General features: G+C 51.9%; 1 protein-coding gene across 1 annotated transcript in view; it reads left to right on the top strand.

The window, feature by feature from the left end:
* The window catches only part of LOC144823347 (ficolin-2-like), a 445,006-nt gene that overhangs the window by 18,293 nt on the left and 414,126 nt on the right, over nucleotides 1-12,587 (top strand). The window contains exon 2 of the mRNA XM_078681813.1: nucleotides 4,440-4,580. Coding sequence (XP_078537939.1) covers nucleotides 4,440-4,580 — 141 coding nt within the window. The remainder of the gene's footprint in view (nucleotides 1-4,439; nucleotides 4,581-12,587) is intronic.

Here is a 12,587-nt window from a genome sequence, read left to right as displayed (position 1 = left end):
AGTCATATCAAAGTCCTCTAGGATACCAGTCGTATGCAGCAGGTCTCTACATGCTTTGCGTGCTTACGCATGTCCTCTGATGTAGAGTGGCCTAGCTTAGGTAGACTGATGGTGACCGTCCTGTTCCTAACAGAAGCGGTCGCTCCTCACGCTGCTCCCCGCTCTGCCTGCCTCCTGGACTGCTGTCTGATACCTCGCCTCGCTCCCACATTCACCTCTGCCTGCTCGAATATCGCAAGTACACTGTAGCGCTAGTTTGCTAGTTTGCTAATTAGTTTCATCATTTAAAATCGTAGCGCTTTGATTGCCGAAGTACGCTTTATTTTTATTTTAAATATTGCTGCGCTGCCTGTAATATTGATTGCTGCCTGATTGTGCCGGTGCCACTGCCATTTGCTTCGCGCTCACGCTGTTTGTGCCCCAATACTGTAGCGCTTTTGGCTCGCTGCCATTTTGTTGTTGTTGTGGTGCCCCATTTACCAGATCTCCACCCCGCACCCGCCCCCCAGCTGATCCTCCCTCGCCCCTCCCTTTCCACTATCCACATATGACAGATGCCTACGCGCGCAGCGTTCACGCGCAGCGGTCGCGCCCCATGCACGCCGAAGGTGCGCCAAAGGTAAGCCCGTCTACGCCCGTCCGCACCTGGACCGCGCCCAGCGCCAGTCCCCCTGGTCCTCGCAAAACCCTTTCCTCCCACATTATATACGACGCCGCTACGCTCTCAGCACTTAACCCCGGCCCACTCCTAAACTGCTACCGAGCCGCTCCAGGACACACCCATGGACCCTTCACCTGCCACTCCTGCAAGTTCGACTGCATCAAGACCCACACCAAATCCACAAATTCCAAACAAATCTCGGACACTAACCACCTAAAGTGCTTACTGCTCAACACCCGCTCAGTCCACAGACACTCCATCGAACTCTGGAACCTACTCGACACCACATCGCCGGACGTCACCTTCCTTACAGAAACCTGGATGAACGTCTCATCAGCCCCCGACATCGCCATTGCCATCCCGGACGGATACAAGATCATCCGTAAGGACCGCCTCAACCAAACAGGAGGAGGCATCGCCATCGTACATAAGAACAACATCCGCATCACGACCAGTTCCGACAATAACCTCGCTACCGCCGAACAACTTCACTTCCAGATTCACACCGACCCCAAAACCACACTCAGAGGCACCCTCATCTACAGACCCCCAGGACCCCGCTCACAATTCAGTGAAGACATCGCTGACTTCATCAGCCCACATGCCATCCCATCCGTGAACTACATTCTACTGGGAGACCTCAACTTCCACCTGGACAATAAAAACGACAACAACACCACAACCCTTTTGGACAACTTGGCCAATCTCGGACTCAAACAACTCATTGACACCCCCACCCACGCTGCCGGACACACGCTCGACCCTGTCTTCACCTCCAGCAAGCACATCTCCTTCGACCACACTACAGCTCTCCATTGGACGGACCACAGCTGCGTTCACTTCCACTACAGAAAACCCTCGACCCGTAACGCCCCACAACCTATCCCCCGAAGAAATTGGAACAAAATCACCACTAACCAGCTCTTCTCTTCGCTGCAACAAAACCCCCCTGCCTATTCATCGGACCCAAACCAAGCAGCCACCAACCTCACACAATGGAACACCCACAGCGCAAACGAACTAGCACCCTTGAAAAACCATCTAAGCAAGCAAGGTAACAAAAAAGCCCCCTGGTTCAACGATGACCTTAAGAAATCCAAGAAGTTCTGTCGGACTCTCGAGAAAACCTGGAGAAAAAACCCTACCACTGACAACCTGGCCTCCTTCAAGAACGCCATCCGCAAACACCACCAACTCATCCGATCCACCAAGAAATCAACATTTAAGGATCGACTTAACAACAATGCCCAAAACAGCAAGGAACTATTCAACATCGTCAAAGAATTCACTAACCCCTCCGCAGGCACTAACGACATCACCCCCTCCCAAGACCTCTGCGACTCTCTATCATCTTTCTTCCACAACAAAATCGCCGAAATACATAACAGCTTTCAAAACGATTCCGATGACCAGCCCTCTCCACCCACCTCCGAACCTAAACCCAACTCTAACAACCTTTACGCCTGGAACCCAATCACCACTGAAGACACCACCCGCCTGATGAATTCCATCCACTCAGGATCACCAACCGACCCTTGTCCCCACCACATCTTCAACAAAGCAGACTCCATCATTGCACCCCAGCTTCGAGACGTCATCAACTGCTCCCTCAACTCCGCCACCTTCCCGGAAAACTGGAAACATGCCAAACTCAGCACCCTTCTGAAGAAACCCACAGCTGACCCAACCGAACTTAAGAACTACCGCCCCATCTCGCTCCTCCCATTCCCCGCCAAAGTCATCGAGAAAGCCGTAAACAGTCAGCTCGCCACCTTTCTCGAATCCAACAAATCCCTCGACTCCTCTCAATCAGGCTTCCGAGCCAAACACAGCACCGAAACCGCCCTCATCGCAGCAACAGATGACATCCGAACACTACTGGACAACGGAGAAACAGTTGCTCTCATCTTACTTGACCTCTCAGCAGCCTTTGACACAGTCTGCCACAGCACCCTCATACAACGCCTCAGCAACATCGGAGTACAAGGAAAGGCATTGGACTGGATCATATCGTTCCTCAACGGAAGAACACAGAGAGTCCGCCTCCCCCCTTTCAAATCAGAAGCCACCGAAGTCATCTGGGGCGTTCCACAAGGATCATCACTCAGTCCCACCCTCTTCAACGTATACATGAGTTCCCTCGCACCCATCGCGCGCCAACACAACCTCAACATCATCTCCTACGCAGACGACACCCAGCTGATCCTCTCCCTCACAAAAGACCCAAACACCGCCAAAACCAACCTACACGAAGGAATGAAAGAAGTAGCCGAGTGGATGAAGAACAGCGTTTAAAACTAAACTCGGACAAAACAGAAGTCCTCATCTTAGGACCATCCCCCTCTGCCTGGGACGACTCATGGTGGCCACCGGCCCTCGGAACCGCACCCATACCTACGGACCACGCACGTAACCTGGGCTTCATCCTCGACTCCTCCCTCTCGATGACCAAACAAGTCAACGCCGTCTCATCATCTTGCTTCAACATCCTACGAATGCTCAAAAAAATCTTCTGCTGGATCTCCACCGAAACAAGAAAGACGGTCACCCATGCACTGGTCACAAGCCGATTGGATTACGGCAACACCCTTTACGCCGGAACCACAGCCAAACTACAGAAAAAACTCCAACGCATCCAAAACGCCTCAGCCAGACTCATCTTGGACATCCCTCGGCAAGCCCACATTTCCGACCACCTGAAAGACCTCCATTGGCTCCCTGTCAACAAGAGAATTACGTTCCGTCTCCTCACCCACGCACACAAAGCCCTCTACGACCTAGGACCCGAATGCCTCAACACGCATCTATCCTTCTACACCCCTTCCCGCCAACTACGATCGTCCAATCAAGCCCTCGCCGCAATTCCGCACATCCACAGATCCACTATGGGGGGGAAGATCCTTCTCCTACTTAGCGACTAAGACCTGGAACTCTCTCCCCTCCCACCTCCGCCTCACTCAGAACCACCTCGCTTTCAGGAAGCTACTTAAAACCTGGATATTCGATAAGTAAATTCATCTCCCTCCCACAAGCGCCTTGAGACCCACTGGGTGAGTAGTGCGCTATACAAATTTTTGAACTTGAACTTGAACTCTGGCAGTAAGAGGTAGTCCTAGCCCACCCTCTCAATAGCCAACTGGGCTAGAGGTATCTTATCAGGATGGTCAAGGATTGACATCAGGCCTGCATTGATTTCAGCGGGCTTGGTAGCATCAAATCATTGGGTTCCTGAGACTTTTGAGCATGCTTGGCAGAGTCTTCAGATCTGATCTCGACAGTTGTTTGGTTTTGATGTAGGTCTCTTTCCTTCAGAGGCCGTCTACCTATGTTCTTGGACTGTACATTTTTCTAAGCCCACACTTCTTGCACCCCATCTCTCTAAGCCTCAACTGTTCCAAGTGCCTATTCTGCTTTGTACCATCTCTTACTGAATCCAATATCTACTTTTCTCTCCTTGCACCTGTGCCCCTGAACCTCTCCCCAGCAGTATCTTTTTCTCTTGTGCTACCTTTTCCACTCTCCGACCCCATCCCTTCTTTCTTTGAATGCCCACTGCATCCCTTCCTTCCCTATGTACCTCTTTGTATCCCTTTCCTTCCTGTAGCTCTCTTACTTCACCCCTTTCTAAATCATTATAGTTGACCCACCTCACCTTTACTTCACTCTTTCCACTCATCTTTATCATTGCTCCCCCTTGCCCACTTTCCCCTTTTGCCTTCTCCTCACTCTTCCCTTTGTCACTCTTCACTCATTCTGTCCACCTCTCCTCTTATTACAGGGGTGCAGCTGGTGGGTCTCACTGGCTCTGACCGCCTTGCCATCCTGCAGGGGTGCCCTGGAGCCCAAGGGCCCGTCGGACCCCCAGGGCCAGCAGGAGTCCCTGGAGAGAAAGGACCTGCTGGGGAACCAGGCCTGAGAGGTAAGAAGCATGAGTTGGGGTCTCTTGTATGCCACAGCAATCCAGGGTAGAACCTCCTCTCCAGCGAGTAAATTACGGCAGGGTCTGCAGAAATAAGTGTAAAATTAACTGACCTGTTGTTTCTAACAATCTGGGGTTCTGGACTATCTCTTATAGTGAAAATGTACTGTGTCACCCTTTCCGCCCCCACAAGATCACTGCACAAAGATGATCTAAATCATGGGTACTCACAAAGATTTTCCCAGGGGCCAAAACTTTGGTCTGTTGTGTGACTGAGGGCCGCATTGATGCCATGGGGTGCTGGTCGGTGCCGGTGGGTGATGTAAGGTGGGAGTAGGGGAAGCAACACATGTACATTTAGTGGATCAATTCCACAATGTGAAACCAGAACACCTGGCATCAATCCCAGCTTTTGTAAGCAGACCCGATGATGAAGCATGTCACACACTTCGGTGTGTGAGTGAGGGCAGTTTTTCAAAACAGATGTATTTTTTCTGTTTTGTGTTGTTATATATGTACACTTATCTCTCCACCCCTTTTTGTGTGTATACTTTGCCTTGGGTGTTTGGGGGTGGTGGAGTTGTATAAATCCTTTGACCCTCTCCCCTTCTTTGTGATAAGTGATCAATCCCAGCTTCCCCACTTGAGCAAATTGAGTGATCCTAAGCAATTGTTCTATTTCACGTTGCCTCCTTTTTTTTTCATTATCACATATAAGAGGACCTCAAAATACAAGACTTCAAGACATGCGCTGTTCAAAATCTTCTCTATAGACTATAATCTTGTCCATGTATAACAGCAACTCAGGCCAGCCAGAGGGTATACATAACTGACTTGCCTCTTACTTCACTATTCACGTTGTTGGCAGGGTGGGGGGAAGCATAAATGATTCTAAATTCATGTTTGAAAACTTTTACTTTTTTAAAATAAAACTTCTCAATGCACTGATATAATCTGATGTACTGTGGTGAAACGCTTCTGCATGGTAATGAAATACACTTTTTTGAGTATTGAAGGGACTTGTCATATATTTACACGTTTATTGCAAGATGTCTTTAAAAATGAAAGTGTTCTTAAAGTTGTGCAGGACACCTTCTGTGCTTCTTTTCTTTTACTTCAGTTTGCCTGTAAATAAATGCTTGTTGTTTATTGAACATCTTTATGAATGTTAGTGCACTGTAAACAGTAGCCCAGTACTGCTGTTCACCGGGGTCTATGTAAAGGCCAGGCAGACCAACTGGCGGAATGAATACCCCTGCAAGGTATGTGGAGGGCCCCCCTTCGGACGTAATCAAGGGCTCTCCTGCCACAGTACTGTGCTGAGTGGGCCCCCTGGAGGTTGGAGGAACCCCTGCACCGCGGGGGCTGTGGAGGCCTGTGTAACGCCACTGGACGGACCGCATGCTGCCCCCAGGTCATACTCTGAGTAACATTCATAACTAGAACAAGGGAGGAGAAAGCACCCACCCATTAAGCAAATTAATTCTCTATTACATCCTTCCTTTTTCATTGTCTCCAATTTAATGAGTACCTAGTCTTCAAATAACATATATAGACAATACTTCTGAAGCACCTATATTTGCTGCTAGTTAAATATACATGTCCAAATCTCGTTGTTTTTTATTCCTCTCAATAATGCAATTGTGCACATTTCTACTTGATTTTAGTTTCCATTTAGTGCTGATCATAATTTCCTTGTTTGTTGCTTCAATGTAAGAAATATATGCTCCACCATAATTATCATTTATTTATTTATTTAAATTGGGTACCATTTACTGAGACATTTATATATATTTGTTATAATTTATGGACAATTAGCTTTTACACAGATTGTTTAATATTCATGTGGTTGTTAACAACTATGAAGAGAAAAAGCCAGTTATGAACAAACACCTGCAAACAAGAGGCTTTGTTTTATAACATTTTATATATTAAACGACTTAGGTGCAATAGGGAAATATGGGCTTTTAATCAGCTGCCAAAGCTTGTGTCTCAATTTAATTGTCATAAATTCACCTAAAAATAATTCATCTAAAACATTTTCTTTTTAAAAAAAAAAATTTTTTTTATTGAAATCCATATAACAAATTTTTTTTATCCATAAATACATCCATAAAATTAATTAAATATGTCAATAGTCATACAGAGTTGTTAAATAGCACTGATTTACAGAGAGAGAGTAAATCCTAAAATGCACAGAGATAAACAATATAAACATTTAAGCCAGTGTACAAAAGACAAGGAAAACAGTATCCACTGCCTGTCATAAATATTAACTAAGCAATTTATTAAACTTTGGGTACCTAAGCATATACCAAATAATTTGTGAGTATGTGGAAAATACTAAATCATCTTATATTCAATGATGTAACTGATTTAGAAGAGAATGTTGCATAATAAATTGAGATCCTGGTATTGCCGGACATAGATGTCAGACATAGTGGGACTACCTCCTAAAAGATAAACTACATATCTGAAAGAAACAGGTTAGTATTAGATTCCTTACCTTAGAATACCCCCAGGCGTCAGACTGGATCCGGAAACTTTTGCATAGCAGTACCCTTGCGCGTCGGTAGGCGTCGTCTGCTTCGTTGGCACCGGGATGACGTCGCCGAAGTACTTAGACGCCGCCCTCGAGCGCTGACGTCAGTTCCTATTTTTTCCGCGCAAGCAAGAGCGGATCCGGGAACAGTGGTACCCTTTAGTCATTTTTTGACTAAACTTTTTGATCTTTTTGGTCATATTTTTCGAAGTCGAACGACTCCGACGGTGCCAGTAGGGATGCCCGGGTTTAAACTCTGCGTCGACTGCAACCGACTGATGTCGGTTACCGACCCCCATCGCCGGTGTCTTCATTGCCTGGGGCCCGACCACGATGACAAGTCGTGCCCCGACTGCCGGTCCCGCAAGCGCCTCGAGCTCCGGCAGTCGGCCCGCGCCGTTCGAGGTCCCGGTCCGGAAGGAGGTCGGGTAACCGGTCGCGGGGCCGGAGTCATCACGGCTCAGAGGACCGACACCACTCCTCGAGCTCCAAGTCCTCAGGTAAGAGGCACAAGAAGTCGAAGAGGCGACATTGCTCTTCCGACTCCCCCCGACGCGGCCGGGGGTTCGGGTGACACCGCCCGCGCGGCAGGCATCGCGGCCTGATCCATACCCGCCGGTCCCCGGGCAGAACGCGACGCCTGAGGAGATTGACGCCTTCCTCTCGGCCATGAGGTCGCTCACTCCTCTGTCGGGTTCTGCGGCGCCTTCGGGCCCCGCGGCCCGACTGGGAGCCCAAGCGGGCCGGGTGTTTCGGCCCCGGCGCCGTCGGGTGCTTCGGCCCCAGCTCTATCGGCGACTTCGGTCCCGATGCCGCAGGACTCCGCCGGATCCGGGTCGTCGCCGGTCGACCTTACGACCTCTCCGGCACCGGCTCCTAGGGTGTCCCCCCCCCCCCTTGGTCCGGTTCCGATGTCAGAACGGCGTCGCTTGACGCCGATGGGAGATTTTTACTTCTATGATCCGGCCCCATCTTTTGACCCTGAATACCAGGAGATGGGTGGCGAGGCAGATTGGGAGGGGTCTGAGGACCCTCTGGCATGTGAGTGCCAACCTTATCAGGACTGGACAGGTGAGCTAGGGGACGCCAGTGGTCTGGACACCTCGCCAGACACTGGCTTTGACTCCCCTCCTACCGTGGCTACAGAGGAGGGGGCAGCCTATAGTGTGGTGTTGATGTGGGCGGCCAAGGCCTTATTCCTTGAACTCCCCGTCGCGGCCGTGAGGCTAACCTCCTCACTGAGGTCCTTAAACCGCAAGCAAGCTTGGCAGATCCTCTGTTGCCGTTTAATGAGGCCTTGTCTGACGTTCTTCTGGGCACCTGGTCCAGGCCCGCTACAGGTCCCCCTGTAGATAGGAACGTGGCCAGATGCCAACGCCCGGCTCCGGGCGACACCTGCTTCCTGTCCATCCACCCCACCCCCGAGCCTGATCACACAGGCCTCCAACTCTCAGACCGCATTCCCGACGACTCCCCCCGATCGGGAATCCAAGAGGTACGAGCAATATGGCAAAAAGATGTTCTCCTCCCTGAGTTTGGAATTGCGGTCAGTTAACACCGCGTGCCTCTTTGGCCGTTATACCCACTCTCTGTGGGACATGGTCACGGACGTGCTGCCACAATGTCAGGAGGAGGCCCGGACTAAACTCGCCCAAGCCCTTGCGGAGGGTCGAGATGCGGCACGGTACTCCATCAGATGTGGACTGGATACCACGGACTCGCTAGGTAGAGCGATGGGAACGACGGTGGCGATTCGTCACCACGCCTGACTGAGGTCCACCAACTTTTCGGCTGATGTCCAAAACACCCTTATGGACATGCCGTTTGATGGCCGTCGCCTCTTTGGTGACAAGGCAGACAGTGCGCTTGAGCGCTTTAAGGACTCCAGGGCTACGGCCAAGTCCTTGGGCCTGTGGGCCCTGCGCCAGCAATCTGCTGCCTATCGCCCCTTTCGTGGCCAAGGAAGGGACGCCCCCACACGTCCTGCTAGCCACGGGCCAGAGACTAACATCCAGCGCGGTGGCAGGCGTGGTAACCGCCGTGGCGGTGCCCGGGGACAACGGCGCGGCCAGTCCACTTCCACTCCCGCAGCATCCGCCTCAAAGCCCTTCTAGTCCGTGCTTTCAGGCCCATGAGACGCCAGTGGGGGGCAGGGTTCGCCATCACCTCCTCCACTGGAGCGACATCACCTCAGACAGGTGGGTGCTGCAAATCGTCCGAAGGGGCTACTCCCTCCCCTTCGAGGCGACCCCTCCAGCCATGCCACCGCAGTACCACTGGGTGTTGGGGGATCATTTGAATCTTCTGCGAGTGGAGGTTGCGGCACTCTTGGCCAAGGGGACCATCGAGCGCGTTCCTGGGCCAGCAGTAGGGTGTGGTTGTTACTCCCACTACTTTCTGGTTCCCAAGAAGGGCAAAGGTGGCCTACGCCCTATCTTGGACCTGCGGAACGTCAACGGTTTCCTCCGGAAGGAGAGGTTCAAGATACAGACACTGGCTCAGGTCTTAGCTGCCCCAGACCCAGGAGACTGGATGGTAGCGTTGGACTTGCAGGACGCTTGTTTCCACATCCCCGTCTTTCCGGCCCACCAGCGCTACCTGTGATTCACGGTAGGCCACGAGCACTTTCAGTTTACCGTGCTCCCCTTCGGCCTTACCAGCGCCCCACGGGTGTTCACGAAAGTGATGGCGGTGGTCGCAGCTCATCTGCGCAGGTTAGGGGTTTCAGTATTCCCCTCCCTAGACGACTGGTTGTTGAAGGCGGGCTCGCCCCAGGCAGTCGTCAGCCACCTCCAGACTACCGCCGACCTCCTGCACCTGCTGGGGTTCTCCATCAATGTGCCGAAGTCACACCTGTGCCCCTCTCAGAAGCTCCTCTTCATTGGAGCGTTTCTAGACTCGGCGCAGTTTTGGGTTTATCCTCCCGAACAGCGGGTTCGGGATATTCAGGCTCTGATTCTGATCTTTCAGCCTTTATCCCGGATCTCGGTCAGGTTGACGCTGCGGCTTCTGGGGCTGATGGCCTCCTGCATCCTTCTGGTACATCACGCCAGGTGGCGGATGCAGGCTCTGCAGTGGGACCTGAAGTTTCAGTGGGCCCAGCATCAGGGCAACTTGACCGACCATGTCTTGTTCTCGGAGGGCACTGCAAGGCAGTTGCAGTGGTGGCTCACGGACAGCGATTGGGTCAGCGGCAGATCCCTCTCCCTACCCCAACCGGAGCACGTAGTTGTGACGGACGCATCCCTCCAGGGCTGGGGAGGCCACATGGGAGAGGCGGAGATAAGAGGCCTCTGGTCTCCGGCGGAATCCCAGCTCCATATCAACCTTTTGGAGCTGCGGGCGTTCCGACTTGCATTGAAGGCATTCCTCCTCTCTGTTCAGGGGAGTGTAGTGCAGGTGTTCACGGACAACACCACCGCCATGTGGTACTGCAACAAACAGGGCGGGTGGGGTCGTGGACCCTTTGCCAGGAGGCTCTGCGCCTCTGGCGGTGGCTGGAACATCAGGGCATGACCCCGATGGTTCAACACCTGGCAGGTTCCCTGAACTCCAGGGCGGACGAACTCAGCCGTCGGTGCATGATGGATCACGAATGGCGTCTGAATTCGGACGTGGCGCAAGGCCTCTTTCAGCAGTGGGGAGAGCCTTGGTTACATCTATTCACCACAGAAGAGAACGCACAATGTCATCAGTTCTACGCGATGGAATTTCCAAGGCGGCACTCACTCTGAGACGCTTTTCATCGCAAGTGGAGTTGCGGTCTATTGTACGCCTTTCCGCCTATACTGCTTCTGCCCAGAGTGCTGAAGATCAGGCGCAACCGCGCCCAAGTCATCCTTGTGGCTCCGGATTGGGCACGGAGGTTCTGGTATCCCGAGCTACTCAGCCTGTCTGTCGATCCCCCGATTCGTCTGCCTCTTCAGGAGGACCTTCTGTCGCAGCAGCAGGGGACGGTTCTCTACCTGAACCTGTCAAGTCTCCACTTATATGCGTGGAGATTGAGCGGCGGCAGTTGAGGCCATTTGACTTGCCTCCTGAAGTCTGTAATGTTATTCTGGCAGCCAGGCGTCCCTCCACAAAATCGGTATACGCCTGCAGGTGGAACAAATTTGTGACATGGTGCACAGCAAAGGCTGTGGATCCCCTTTCTGCCCCTCTTTCAGAGGTTCCCCTCTTTCTTCCTTCTCTTGCCCAGCAGGGCTCTGCTCTGTGCACTCTGAAGGGCTACCTCTCGGCCATTTCTGCCTTCTTAAGGCTACCTGATCAGCCCTCGTTGTTCAATTCCCCCATTGTAAATAGGTTCTTAAATGGCATCACCCATATGTTTCCTCCAGTCCCTTTCGTGATGCCTCAGTGGAACTTGAACCTTGTTCTTACTTTTCTGATGTGCACTCCCTTTGAGCCACTTCATAACTGTCCTCTTCGCCTACTTACTCTGAAGACCGCTTTCCTGGTTGCCATCACCTCTGCCAAGAGGGTGAGTGGGCTCCAGGCCCTTTCCTCTAAGCCTCCTTTCCTTTCAGTCCATCCGGACAAAGTTGTGTTGCTGACGCGACCCTCTTTCCTGCCCAAGGTAGTCACAGCCTTCCACATCGGGCAGTCCATCACTTTGCTCACCTTCTTTCCGCCTCCGCATCCCTCGAAAGAGGAAGAGAGGCTCCACCGTCTGGACCCAAAACGTGCTCTCTCATTCTATTTGGATCGCACACGCCAGTTCCGGGTGGATGACCAACTCTTTGTTGGTTACGTGGGCGCTAAGAAGGGATGGGCGGTGTGCAAACAAACCATTTCTCGATGGGTTGTCTTGTGCATCAAGGCTTGTTACTCTTTGGCTCGAAAGGAGCCTCCTGTGGGGCTTCGTGCCCATTCCACTCAGGCCACGGTGGCTACTACTGCCCTGGGCCAGGGAGTCCCTTTGCAGGACATCTGTCACGCAACTACGTGGGCCTCGCTGCACACGTTCGCAAGACACTACTGCCTGGACAGCCAAGTCCGAAGAGATGGCTTTTTCGGCCGTTCCGGTCTCCAGGACTTTCTGGTGTGATTATTGGTTTGCAGACCCACCACCGAGGTTGGTATTGCTGGGGTATCTATTCTAAGGTAAGGAATCTAATACTAACCTGTTTCTTTCAGATGCACAAGTTACTTACCTTTGGTAACAATATATCTGTAAGAAACAGTAGTTAGTATTAGATTCCTTACCGCCCCACCCATCCTCCCCATTCTGCGAACCGATATCTAGGGTTAAGGTCATCCCCTTTGAGGGTCCTAGTTTTTATGGCTCCAATGTTGGTTTTTATCATGGCTCTGCGTTTTCTGGCGCGGAAAAGCTGTGTATAAGAACTGACGTCAGCGCGCGAGGGCGGGGTCTAAGTACTCTGGCGACGTCATCCCAACGACAGACGCGGAGCCGCAGACGACGCCTACCAACGCGCAAGGGTACTGCTACGCAAAAGTTTCCG

This window comes from Lissotriton helveticus, chromosome 3_1, assembly GCF_964261635.1.
Source record: "Lissotriton helveticus chromosome 3_1, aLisHel1.1, whole genome shotgun sequence".
Taxonomy (NCBI): domain Eukaryota; kingdom Metazoa; phylum Chordata; class Amphibia; order Caudata; family Salamandridae; genus Lissotriton; species Lissotriton helveticus.
This window is presented reverse-complemented; position numbering and strand designations above follow the sequence as displayed.